The 12,783-nt window shown below is 39.4% G+C and overlaps 1 protein-coding gene across 1 annotated transcript in view; it reads right to left on the minus strand.

Annotated features, from left to right (window-relative positions):
- LOC308398709 (ephrin type-A receptor 6-like) overlaps nucleotides 1-9,074 on the minus strand; it is a 74,532-nt gene extending 65,458 nt beyond the window's left edge. Inside the window, exon 1 of the mRNA XM_080885482.1 lies at nucleotides 8,946-9,074. Within this exon, the coding sequence (XP_080741608.1) occupies nucleotides 8,946-9,024 (79 nt within the window). The 5' untranslated portion in view covers nucleotides 9,025-9,074. The remainder of the gene's footprint in view (nucleotides 1-8,945) is intronic.
- Nucleotides 9,075-12,783: the final 3,709 nt, after the last annotated feature.

The following is a 12,783-nucleotide window of genomic DNA, read 5'->3' on the forward strand; positions in this document are numbered from 1 at the left end:
AGGTGGCTTCCCCAGGCTGTACTTGTACTGTCCTGATAGCTGTTTTTTTGTTTTTGTTTTTTTGTTTTTTTTTGGGGGGGGGGGGGGGGGGGGGGTTGTGTTGTTTCATTACACTTAAGCTGGAGTCAGACTTAGGGAAATGTGGTCTAGATGTAAATAAGACATTTTAATGTAATTTGAGTAGAATAGACTTTGGGTCTTGTTCCCTCTTGTTGGAAAGTTGACATTTCAGTGGATAACCGGCTTAAGATCTGGTTCAAGTCCCTGTCAGCTCATCATTACTACCATCATATAGCTTTTTTGGTGTTAGCTTAGCATTACCATGCAGAGGAATACTGCCATGGCTGTCACCGTCATGAATTCATCCGAGAGAAAAAATGTTCTGCAACTGAACAACTCCCAGTCCAGGCAGCTGTGTTTTTCACTGTTCCTCGGGTCCCTCATCTGGTCTGCTCTGTAAACAAAACTAGCATCTAGCTCTATGGCTGCATCACTTTTGTAATGACTGTCACACTGTGCATCATTATTCTCAGTCGCATCTCATTCTTGTTTACAATCCAACAGGAACTACAAGGAGCAGGCTCAGAAGCGCCGGTTTAAACAGGTTCACCCAATCATGGGTATTATATGTCCCCCACGGCACATCTGGCCCTTTGGTTGTCCCTGACCATCCATGTGAGGTCAATGGAAAATTAGGATTCCCATGTAAATAAGTATAAATCATTCAGTTTGTCCCATTTGAACCATCAAATACTCTTTGATAAACTCCTCCTCACAGAATTGCTCACTTCATTGCTTTGTTCTGAAGGTGAATTTACATATGTTTATGCAAGCAAATGCAGCTTCAGTATAAATGCATTGTAACAGATGTTTATAGAAGTTGTGAGATTGCTAATCCTGAAAGATGTCAGCTCACATTTAAAAAAAGAAAAAAAAAGAAGAACAAGAAGAAGAAAGATTGATACAGAATGTAGAATTTTAAACAAGACATGGACTTATTTGTAAAGACAGAGGTAAAGCTGTGTGCTTAGTTAGTTCGTAAACAGCAGATTGCTGTGTTTAACGATTACAACTTGAATCACCATTAAGAGACTAAACACGAAGAGAAAAGTGGGAATCTCAATCTTTTTTAGCAAATCTGCAGAAGCAACAAGAACTTTTTACTAAGCTTTACACATCTAGGGATGGAGCAGTCAAGTCCAGATTTGTCATTTCCTACAAAATCCCCAAAAAACATCTCTTAGGGAGTTTCTCAAAGTGTGTTTGTTAGATTCTGATGCACTAATATGCTGAAAAAGGATGCATTCGAGAGTATGGCTCTTTCCTGGTGAACCAATAATAACAACAATTATTATAAGGACAGAGGACATTGCAGGAATTTTGGAGTTTGAAGGCCTTTACTTACAGGATAAGTAATATCTGTGTGAATATTCCATTATTACTTCATTAAAAATATTTTTCAGGCTCAACTATTCTTAATTCAGCCGTTCCCTCTGACTGTGTGGTTTCGTAGGATGAATATGCACTTTTCATTTCTTTGAACCAAGCTAAATATTTTTGCATGTGAATAAACAGATCTTACCAATCAGACCACTGCATTTGACAAGTGTAGCTCAAAGTGTGCCTCAAAGACACACCAGTACTGAATACACAATCATATAGAAATAGTAAAATAATACTATTTTACCTCAGACACACAGCTAGACACTGCTCCAGGTCAATCGGCTCTCCAAAATTATTTCTCTGCTCCCTCAAATGTGGTCCCAGCTGTGTTAACAAGAGCTAAATCTGCTCCACAGACATACTGAAATATGTACGAATGCAGTCGGGGTACAGCTTAAACTCCTGGACCAAATCATGAAATTCTTCCTGCTGCTGCCTTCTCTTGAGAACTGTGTGAACCCAAAATCTCTGTTTCACCCTTTTCTTGTTTAGAAACATCAGGACCAGCTCATCATGGCTTGATGTTGACTTTATTTTTTTCATAAATTTTTGTCTTAGGATGAATTTTCAGCAAAAATGCAATAAGTTCAGTGTGTATATACGTCATCTGACAAGTTCACATCTGAAAAATGTTAAATTGCCCATCACTTTTATGCAATAGTGTCTAATGGCCTTTAGTTAACCTTGAATATCTATGACACACAACGTATGTATCTTTGTACTTGGGAAAGTGAAAGAGTGTGAGAATATGAAGGAGCTAGCACAGTTAAAGTGGACCCTCTGTCTCTTTAGCAGTAAATAGTTCTTTGTTGTTAGGCTAGCTGCACTTGAATGGAAAATCCAGCTGTTAGCCGTAATGTTCGGGATTGTTAAGCACTTTATAATTGAGAACGGTGTCTTTTTGAGTCACTGGACTGATAAGCTGGAGTGAGACACAATCACAGCTGATCCAGTCCAAACATCCATCAGCATGTCTGCAGGAAAAAAAGAAAATCTCCAAATTGGAATCTCCTTTTCTCAAATTTGGACTTTGCTTTTCCTCACTTCTAATATGACGTAATCCAGTCAGTGACATGTGACATGGAAAAAAATGTCTCCAAAAAGTGTGGTATCTCTTCCTCAGAGCCTCTGTTTTTTGGGGGGGATGTTTTTGTCCATCGCACACATCGACCTATTTTTCCTGCTAATATGCTGATTCCATTCATGATCATGCTTTGGTAAGAAACACAGTATGTCTGTGGTGTGATGTGTAGTAACCTGTTATGTTATAAACTGCTTGGATGTGCTTAGGGAAAAAAAGAGAATATTCTATTTCATAAAATAGTGCTGATCCCATCAGCTGATTGCGCCGCTCAGTATACCCGGCCAGAGGAGGAGAAATCAGAGTTTCTGACTTGAGTTTGTCCTGTGAACCACTCGAGTCACCTAACTCAAACAGACCCTCCTCCACACAATCTTCATTCATAAAGTGCTTTGAAAAGGCAAACATTAGAGCTAACAGGTGTTGGAAACAAGTGTTTCAGTGCAGCTAGCCAAACAACAAAGAGTCACTTACTGCTAAAAGAGAGACAGTGAAAGTTGATATCCTCGGTATATCCTCGGTTTCTTAACATAAAGCTCATTGTTACATCCAATACAAAAGTGATCCCCTTACAGTGTTGGGTAAGTTACATTAAATTAGTAACTTAGTTACATTACTAGTTACTTCTATCAAAAGTAACTCAGTTACTTCAAGTTACTCGTTACTTTCAGAGTAACTAGTTACTAGGGAAAGTAACTTTGGTTTTACTCAGAATTCTCTTGTTAATGTGTTGCTTCTGTAACTGGATACCCAGCAAGATTGCCAGTCTTCTAGCTTGCTTACTTGCCACAAGTGCACTGTGCCACCTACCAATAGAACGGGAAAAATAATGTGCACATTTCCACGAGAGAAATCCCACACCTGATTCTATCCTAGCCTGCTTTTTACATCCAACACAAAAACTGCAGTCGTGGTGCTTTCGATTGTACTCAGAACTCGGAAATTCTGCCTTTCGAATAGGAAGATGTAGGTAACACCAGACTGCAGATGAGCTGCATACAGGGCTGGACTGGGACAAAAAAATCATCCCGGGCATTTTGACTAGAGACCGGCCCACCATTATAGGAAAAATCATAAAGCCTTTGAATGAAAATAAACACTGTTGTGACAGTGATGTACACTGTTCTGATGGTATATATGTATCAATCTATCAATGATGCTCAATCTATCATCTGTCAGCTACTTAGAAAAGGATCCTGGGGTTATTTGTCTCTCAGAAACAGTTCATAACTTCCCTTCAACTCATTCATGTCACCTAAAAGGTAAACCTGTTTCTCCATCACAGCTCTGATGATTCAGTAAGGACATCTCCTGGTTTCATCTTCATGTTTCCCTCTGACCAGATATACAAACCGACATCATGACCAGCAGGTTTACAGCTGTGGCTCCAGCAAACATCAGCTGATACTAGAAATTAATATTAAATAAATTCTAACAATAGCTGATCAAGCTTAAAAGTGCTGCTGTTGTTTACCGCGACATCTGCTGGTTTCCTCTTTCTGGCGCAAAGTGAGCGATAAACAAACAAGAGAGAAAAGCCGATCAGCTGATCATTGATCAGTTTCATGATTGAAGTAGAAACAGGAGAGGGAAGGGAGAGAATGAGAGAAGAGGCAGCTGTGCAGCAAAGACACAGAATAACTCCAGCTTTGTGTCTTTTTCATTGTAGGGACAAACTGTGTTCCTTTTCACCTCAATACGAAACGCATAATATTTTCTCTGAATACGAGACGATTCCGTTTTTTACGGGACGGTTGGCAACTCTAATAATTAACATTATGAACAAAATAAAGTTCAACATCAGTAACATAGCACCACCCAGCTGTATAGAAACTCCGTCATGCTAGCTAGCACGCAGTACGAAAAAGTCAGCATAACAAAAATAAACTCCACCTAAACTTGGTTCATATCTGACCCAGATGGACTGCAGGTTATAACTTCTTACCTGAAGTTCAGTTCACCTGATACTCGGACCAGCGGCCGCTTCGCGTCTCTCCTCTTGCCTCCCTTTTCCTTCATCCACCTGCTGGCCTCCACCACTTGCTAATGTTATTGAATCTGTGGAAGCTCCGCGATAGCCACCACACGAAGTAACGAATAACAAGCCTATCTAAATCCCAGTAACGAGTAACGCGTTCCCGGTTTTGGCATAATAACTAGTTACCGTGCTCGTTACCACAATAATAACGTAGTTACTGTAACGCGTTACTTAATAACGCGTTAGTCCCAACACTGTTCCCTTACAATGCGATCTAGTTTAGTTCCTTTGTTTTTCCCTGAATTATTAGTTCTGTTATTATTTAGGTAACATAAACTAATGTAAGTCTATTGATTGCAGCCAAACAACCAACCCAGTGATGTCAAGTTCTGTACTGACACAAGATGGTACTAAATATGTTCTAAAAACTTTCACGTTCAACATTTATTTCTTAAATTCAGCTTCACAGACAATTGAAATCCATGTAAGTTTTTGATAGCAGGGCTCCTTGGTGTAAATTAGCCTCTGTACACGAAGCATTTCATGTCCTCTTTAAAGAGTATATGGCAGGGACTGATTTCTCAATGGATGCAACATCACGCTTGGCTAGGTTATGAAATAGACAGCCATCAGTTTTAACACCTGCCAGTTTGTCCCGAGTCTGACTGGGAACAATGCTGCACTGTTAAAGCAAGTGCAAAATAAAAGTGTCTGAGATTATCCCAGAGCTCTAATTCATATTATTTCATTTTAATATACATCAGGAGACGTTGTGTAAATCAGTGCTAAAAATTAGCCATGTTGTTTAACTAAATTAGTTAACTTCCCCAATGCGAAAGCACTGAGTTATATATAATTTATTTCACATTTGGAGGAGTATGAGAATGCACATGGTGACATAGGCTACCACACAGCTGTCAGTTTCCTCAGCCTTGGCAAATTCCTAAAAGGAGTTGAAATTCTCGGGTTTGTGAAAGGAAAGGTAAAGTTTTTGATGTTATCACGCTTCCATATCAACCTCAGACATCGAACCTGACTTTAATCCCTTGTTCATACCCAAAACAGACTGAATTTGTCTCACATAGAAAACAAGACTGAGAAAGATGACGTAATTAATTAAAAGAGTAACACTTTGTATGAAGGTAAAAATATTTGAAATTCAGCAAGAACTTGCACAATTGTTTTTGTTGTGCATGTTGATTAAATGGTGATAGAATGTGTGTGTTTTGCCTCTGCCTAGTTCATATTTTAATTGGCTAATTGTAATATTTATTCTCATCAGTAATAGTTTATAAAGAGATCAAATTAATATTACTATTAGGCAGAATTGAGTTCAGCTTATTTGTGCAGCCCTACAAAACAGTTCCAGTTTTTCATGTGGCCCCTTGAGGAAAATTAATTTCCCACCCCTCGGTTACCCTAGCCCACTTCCTGCACTTTTCTTCGTGGTCGTGCCACTTCATTAGTGGGACAGTTATTCCTGTGGAGAATGGTGTGCACAACATCTTAAGCAGGATAAAAACTGCGTCAAATACAAGATCCACGTCATAGTCCCTGATAGATAGTAGAAAGATGGTAATCGACGCATATGTAACGAAGGCTGCTATTTTGTTAATGAACAATAGATTAAGAGAACTGAAAACGTGAGGGTGACAGCAGAAGAGAGCTGAACACCTGCATCTGCACAAGCCACCATTACAGTTCTCTTCACTTTACCCATTTTTTAATCTGTTCTATGGACCCCTTTGTGGGAAAGGGCACAGATGGTGAACACACACATTTTCTTTTTTTTTATTGTTAATTGTCATTAGAATAATTATTCTCATGTTTTAATTAAAGCATGCATGACTATGCAGACTTATCTGTGATAACACTACATAACAGTGCACCAACTATTTATCTACCCTTCATGTGGACCTCAATGAAGTATAACAGGAATGACAACTTGTCTGTGTTATGTGCAACTCTCCTAGTATAATTCTAACCAAACGACCTCAGGGAAACAGACACCTGTTTGGAGCTTCCAGTCTTCCCAGTGGATACCTGGGAAAAGAGTTCCTGTTCCATCCACAGGTTGTATGTTAAAAAAATTAATAAACCTAGATTTTTGTTAGATAAAAGCAGACAAATACAATCCCAATAAAATCTTTTACTCTCTGCATGGAGTGTTTACCTGACAAATGTAATTTGCCAGTAGAAGTCAGACTACAAAGAGAAACAGAAAGCTTCTGGTGAAAATCCTATCCTTTAGAGATTCTGCATGTTCACCTGCATTCATTTGTCGTAGAAATGAGCCTATAAGCAGGCTATATGGGCTTAGGTTTAGCAGTTTGTCATGTAGTAAAGTGTCATGCAGTCTGAAAGACTGCAGACTGATTCTACTTCATGTACCAGATGAGCAATTTTAATTTAAGTCAGCAGGGGACATGTGAGTCTGGGATCCACTTCTTCTCAACACTTCCATGGCTGAACTGCTGTCCACAGGAATCTAATAAAAGCAAGACTCTAGACTCTAAACCGAAACTGACAAAAGAAAGACTCCAAGGAATGAATTAGATACTTTACTGGAAACACAAACATGTCAGGCTCAATTGCTTACAAACTACACTTATTTAAGGTTACTCACAAGTTGGAGAGCCTCTCATTAGCTAAGAACAAGCCTAACCTATTATGTTACAAAAGAGCCTTGTTCTGACCAGCACATCAACTGTGTAGTTTTGCACCACAGTGTGGATGTCTGTGCTGAATTCCCACTCCTATACATTATAATGCAAAAAATGCTGCTTCCATATTACCGCCTATTCTTGTGAGAACGTTGACTTTACAGAAATGCCGTATAAGAGCCTCGTCTAAAAGGTTCTCTTTTGACAATAAGCAGATTGAAATTATTTATGAACAATTAAGTTTAAACGGTAATTTACCACTCCCTTTAACAATCTTCAATATACTTTATAGAAAACAAATATGTTTTATGACTCAATTAAAACCCCCACAGACACTATCTTCTGACTCTCATTTTCTTTTTTTCTATGAGGGCATAAACATGTGATTCACATTCAGAAAACTCACTCAGACACATTGCACCATCTAACATAGATTAGCTTGTTCACACTACATTTTAAGCACCTCACGATGTCATTTTTTCAAGTTTCCCCTGTGTGCATCCCCTCTTCTTTAAGCCTGTCACCACCACAGGCAGACAGACATCCTGTGGGGGAAAATGAGTGTGCGCCCACACACACACAGACACACACACTCCCACAAAAGACAGAAAAATGTAGTGAAGGAGACTTTGACATTTGGCTAGCGAAGCTCCTGTCATCTTTGAAAACGTGTATCCTACACATTAAACATTCAGGAAGGAATATTAAACTGACCTCTTTGCAAACGTGCAAAGAGGAAGATGTCAAGAACAGATTGCATTAGGGCAACCATTTACCCATGTGACTTGCAAGCACAACGAAGGAGAAATAACACTATTATTTCCTGTCTTTCTCAAACATATGCAACTGCACACTGATGTCAGCATGACTTGAAAATGAATCCTGAAATATGGAGAGCTATTCTGATGTAGCTACTGTCAACCACTGGCCCAGCATAATAAGATTCACCTGCCTTAGAGGAATCCTCTTCGCAATATAAGGGGCTGCCATTTACAGTAGCACTGAGTGGTTCCTATAGCTGTGGTGATGTTTCTGTGCACTTGGAGGTGAATAAGATGTCATTTTGGCTCAAGGAGCTTCAGCCTGTAGACCAAGCATTCACACCATGGAGCAGACAGCCTCCATGGTGTGAATCTTTTTTTTTGTTGTTGTTTTTTGCAGTTGAACTCTCGGTGTGTTGTGTATTATGAAACTGAAATGCATGTGCAGTGCTGATTCTTTTTAAACCTGTGCCTTTCCACTGAAATGACTGTATGTTGAGTGTTTAAAAAATTTCACATTAACAATAGTATCATTTTAAGTCAAATGATCTGAAAAACTTCCTGACTTAATGTTGCCTTTGGATGATGTGTGCTGTAAGCAATACAGGATCATTAATTAGGACAAAACACAAACGTATTGAAACCAAGACTGACATCTATGGGTCCGGCCGACAAAATGAAAATCTCAGATGCATTTTCAGGCTGCAAATGCAGAGTGCACTTTGAAATCCGTCAAACGCTAATGTTGTTGTTATTGTTTGACAAATGCCGGGAAGCTGCATAAGAGAGAAAATTCCACAAATCACAAATAAAAAGCAAATCCGTCAGGCTTTAATGGGTGAACAAATTATTAACTTGTTTCGTTAAATATTCATCATGCACGTGTTCTCAAATGTTGAAAAAGGCTGTACTTTGCGTTTTGCGTGTGAGCGTGCGTGTTGTGTTTTTGTTTGAGGAGACTAATTTGGTGCATCCACCCTTGTTCTAAGTGTGTGGTCATTGTGACGCCCTTTACTCACCTTGATTTGAGGTTCCCGGGTCCGACAGGATACTTTTAAGCAAGAACAAAAACACGCAGTATTTCCCACGGGAGCTCATCGTTGAGTCAGACAAGTGCGCTCAGAAGTGAAACGTTGCACAGACTCCTAAACAGATCTCCTCGCTGAAAAGGTAAGGTTTGTATCATAAAGGAGGATAGAGAAAGCCCCCCCAGCCCCCAGTATCCAGATTCAGGAGGTCACGGTCGCATCCACGGGAGTTCGTTCTTTCTCTCTCTCTCTCTCTCTCTCTCTCTAGGCACGCATACCGGACACCTCCGTGTGAGCACGGGCAGACGAGAGATGTACACCGCCAGTCTTTGTGCGCAAAACCCCGACAACTTAAGCTGCAGTAACTTAAATGATAACAATACTTAATTCGATGAGTATTGATCTGTGAACCTCAAAACACGCACAGGGTAACGTTTGCAAGCGCACAAAACGACAAAAGTGTCCAAAAGCGAAGTTCCGACGATTGTGTGCGTGGCAAAGTCAGTGGGCAGCGCTTGTTAGTCAGTGTTTTCATCCCCAACCGAGAGAAGAAAAAGGGAACAATCCCGAACGACTCACTTGCAGCCGGTGCATCCCCTGTTGTGTTTCTGTATCACTGCGTGTATCTCGCGCTCCCTCTCCCTCCTCTCAGGATAGGAGGGATGCTCTGGCGCAGGCTGAGGAGCTGTTTTTTTTGTACCACAACCAGACATTCAGCTGCCAAGTCCTTGCAAGCAAATAAAACTTGTTCTTGTTGATATGTGACCTCATTTCTCACTTTACATCATGTAAAATGCGTCATTTCCATCGGCTTCTGCTGTGGTATTGATTCCATGGGACGTTAGGGGATATAGAGGGAAATATGAAGCCATTATTAGACTAGTGTATCAATTCTGTGCTGTGATGTAGGTTATACCTGCATTGGATTATGTTGTTGGAATAGTAATGTGTCTGGGGCAGTTTCTATTTATGGTGGCAGGGAGGAAGGAAAGCAGACAGATATGGTTTAAGTTAATACAGAGTATGATGGACTGAATGTGCACTCAAACAGACACACACATAGATCTTGCAGTGGGTGTCTTAATAGAAATGAACCAAATTAATGATTTACAGTTACACTGTAAGCTCTGGATAAAACATGTGTAGAGAAGACCTTCATCTCGATTCCAAAGACCCATCCTGATTAATGGCCTGTGAGCCTCAAGCTGTAACACAATAGTGGAAACAACTGTTAGAGTCTGCAGACAGAGGGATGATATAATCACCGTATGGACTCCAGAGTTACAGGTCAGGTGAGGGATAGTAAATGTGCTCCAATCTGGGGCCTTTTAGTGGAGTTTGCATATTCTCCCTGTATGATTTTTCTAGGTACTCCACCTTCCCGTCACGGTCCAAAGACATGCATGCCGTTAGATTAACTGGCAGTTCTAAACTGACTATGAGTGTGAATGGTTGTCTGTCTCTCGATGTTAGCTCTGCGATAGTTTGACAACCTGTCCATGATTACTGAGACTAACTTTGGTAAATCTAATTGTTATAACCCAAAGCAACTTGAATGCTTTTTTTTGTTAGTTTTTTTAAATCAAGTTGTTTATCAGGAAAAAGGGCAACTGAATGAATCCTGAATGGAGAACATCTGCTGTCAGTGGCTTCTTGTTTAAGAGAATGCATTTACTTTTAATTAAAGTTCTAGATAATTTAGCCAATTTTAAGTAGACAAAAAATATTAACTTTCAAAATCAACTTTTTTAGATTCCCTTTCTTTAACTTTGTTTTTATAACAAATATAGAGCTCATTGGTTCTTTGGCTATGACTCAAGTGGTTACCTAGTGTAACATCGCCTGCTTCTTTCGGCACTAACGATACAGTGGTGCTGTACACAGCAGCCTTTCTTGGTTTGTTATAAAGTGTAATGTACATAATATGGACACTGCCAGTCAACAGAGTTTAAGCCTTCTGATAATGTTGCTGCAGGTCTCTGGGAGTCGTGTCAGCCTCCTTGACAACAACCACATAAAAATGATGGAAACACCCCTGAATCTCACAGACAGTGAAACCTGAAAATGACCATATTTTACAATATATTTTAAAAAGAGAAAAAGAAAAAAAGTAAAGTATTTGCACTTGTTTTCAGCGTTATGTTTTTCTCTTGTATCCTCCATTTGAACTGCTGTTTGAAAGACTAGTGGCTATTGATCCTAACGGTCAATTTTAAGCCATTTACTTCCCGCAGAGGGAATTGAATGTAACTGCTTTCCATATTTTCATGATTCTATTTTTGCTCTATAAGCAAACGGAGTGAGTGCATTTTTCCTACAAAAAATTTTTTCTCAAAGAATGAGTCCTCATTAAAATCATCCATTTCCCAGAAATTTAGTGCAGATATTCAATATTTCCTAATATCTCCGAATTTAGATGTCACAGTGAGTGGAGGTTTAATCTATAAACTATGTTGTCTGACATCGGTATGCAGGCACCAGAGGAGTGAGACATCAAGCATAAAGGGGAGTACACACAGGAATAGACTAGCGCTGATGTAGCCACCAGAGACCCTGAGATGTCAATGACATTTGGAGACATGTGGCAACGACAGGTGAAATAACTGCTTCTGAAGTGACGTTGATGACTAGATATTGTTGACTGACAGATGACGGACTGTCCACTGGTGACTTGTTTTCTACTAAAAAGTGATGGGCAGAGAGGGAATCGCTTTATATAAGGATGGGGCTTTATGAACCTAAAGAACTATTTAAACTATTATTTTATCAGTTCATACCTTTACATTTGATGATATCTAGCAACAACCCTGTCAAGTTTGACATTGATCATATGAATGAAGTGCAAACAACATTCATGCACATACGGGGAATTCGTAGATTTATTATATTATACATAAATGGTATAAATACCAAATGAATGTGTGCAAAGGCAAATTATCTCAGCAAATGTCACTGTTGTGATTGTTTTAATTATATTGGCTTGTTGCCTTTTGTAACAGCAGCATCATTAACGCCTCTCAACTTTACCTTTTACCTGCCACACATGGTTTTAGTGTGTTAACTTTAAAAATAGCACACAACCAATTCAACCTTGAATCGAAAGCACAGCTGTGGCTTTACACTAAAGCACCTGCCAAATGAAGAAGTGTGAATAGAAAGAAATAGTACTTGGCTGTTGTTGTACAGCAGGTGATTTTTAAAAGTAAAAGTCATGATAACTTTAATCAAGCAAACCCATGTCTCTTGATTACTGCCGACGGACCCTCGTAGCATAACCACTGAGGGTCACAGCAGCGGAAAAAGCACCTGCTATTTTAATTCATGGGGATCTAACTGGCAAAATGTTATGAATATCCATCATATCGTTGCTGAGATACTGTATTACCATCTAAATGGCTGACTTTATTACCCATAGCTGTGACAGCATAGCTAAAAACTGTAAATCACTAGTGTGTGGCCAGTGCAGTTTTGCAGAAATTTTAGTTCTTGTTTTGACAATGCTCCACCTGTGTGTTAATTTTCATGAATATCAGCCAACTACAGGGTCCACAATAACAACAAGCAGCACTGGCATCACCTTTGCCTCGGGACTCACCTTGTTGGGGAAATAACATTTTATGAAATAAAGGCTGAAAATGGCTAAAAGTTCTTGGTTTGTTTTTTAGTAAAATTACTGTGATTAACTCAAAGTAGACATTACTCAGTCACAAGAACAAATACCACAAAAAGGATAGCAGTGTGGTGTAGTGATTCCTCAAAGTCACAAAGTGAGCAGAGTGGTTGTGAATAGAGCAGCTTTAACAGTGAGAAGTCTTTCAAGATCCCAGGA

This window comes from Rhamphochromis sp. 'chilingali', assembly GCF_963969265.1.
Source record: "Rhamphochromis sp. 'chilingali' genome assembly, chromosome: 6".
NCBI classification, from domain to species: Eukaryota; Metazoa; Chordata; class Actinopteri; order Cichliformes; family Cichlidae; genus Rhamphochromis; species Rhamphochromis sp. 'chilingali'.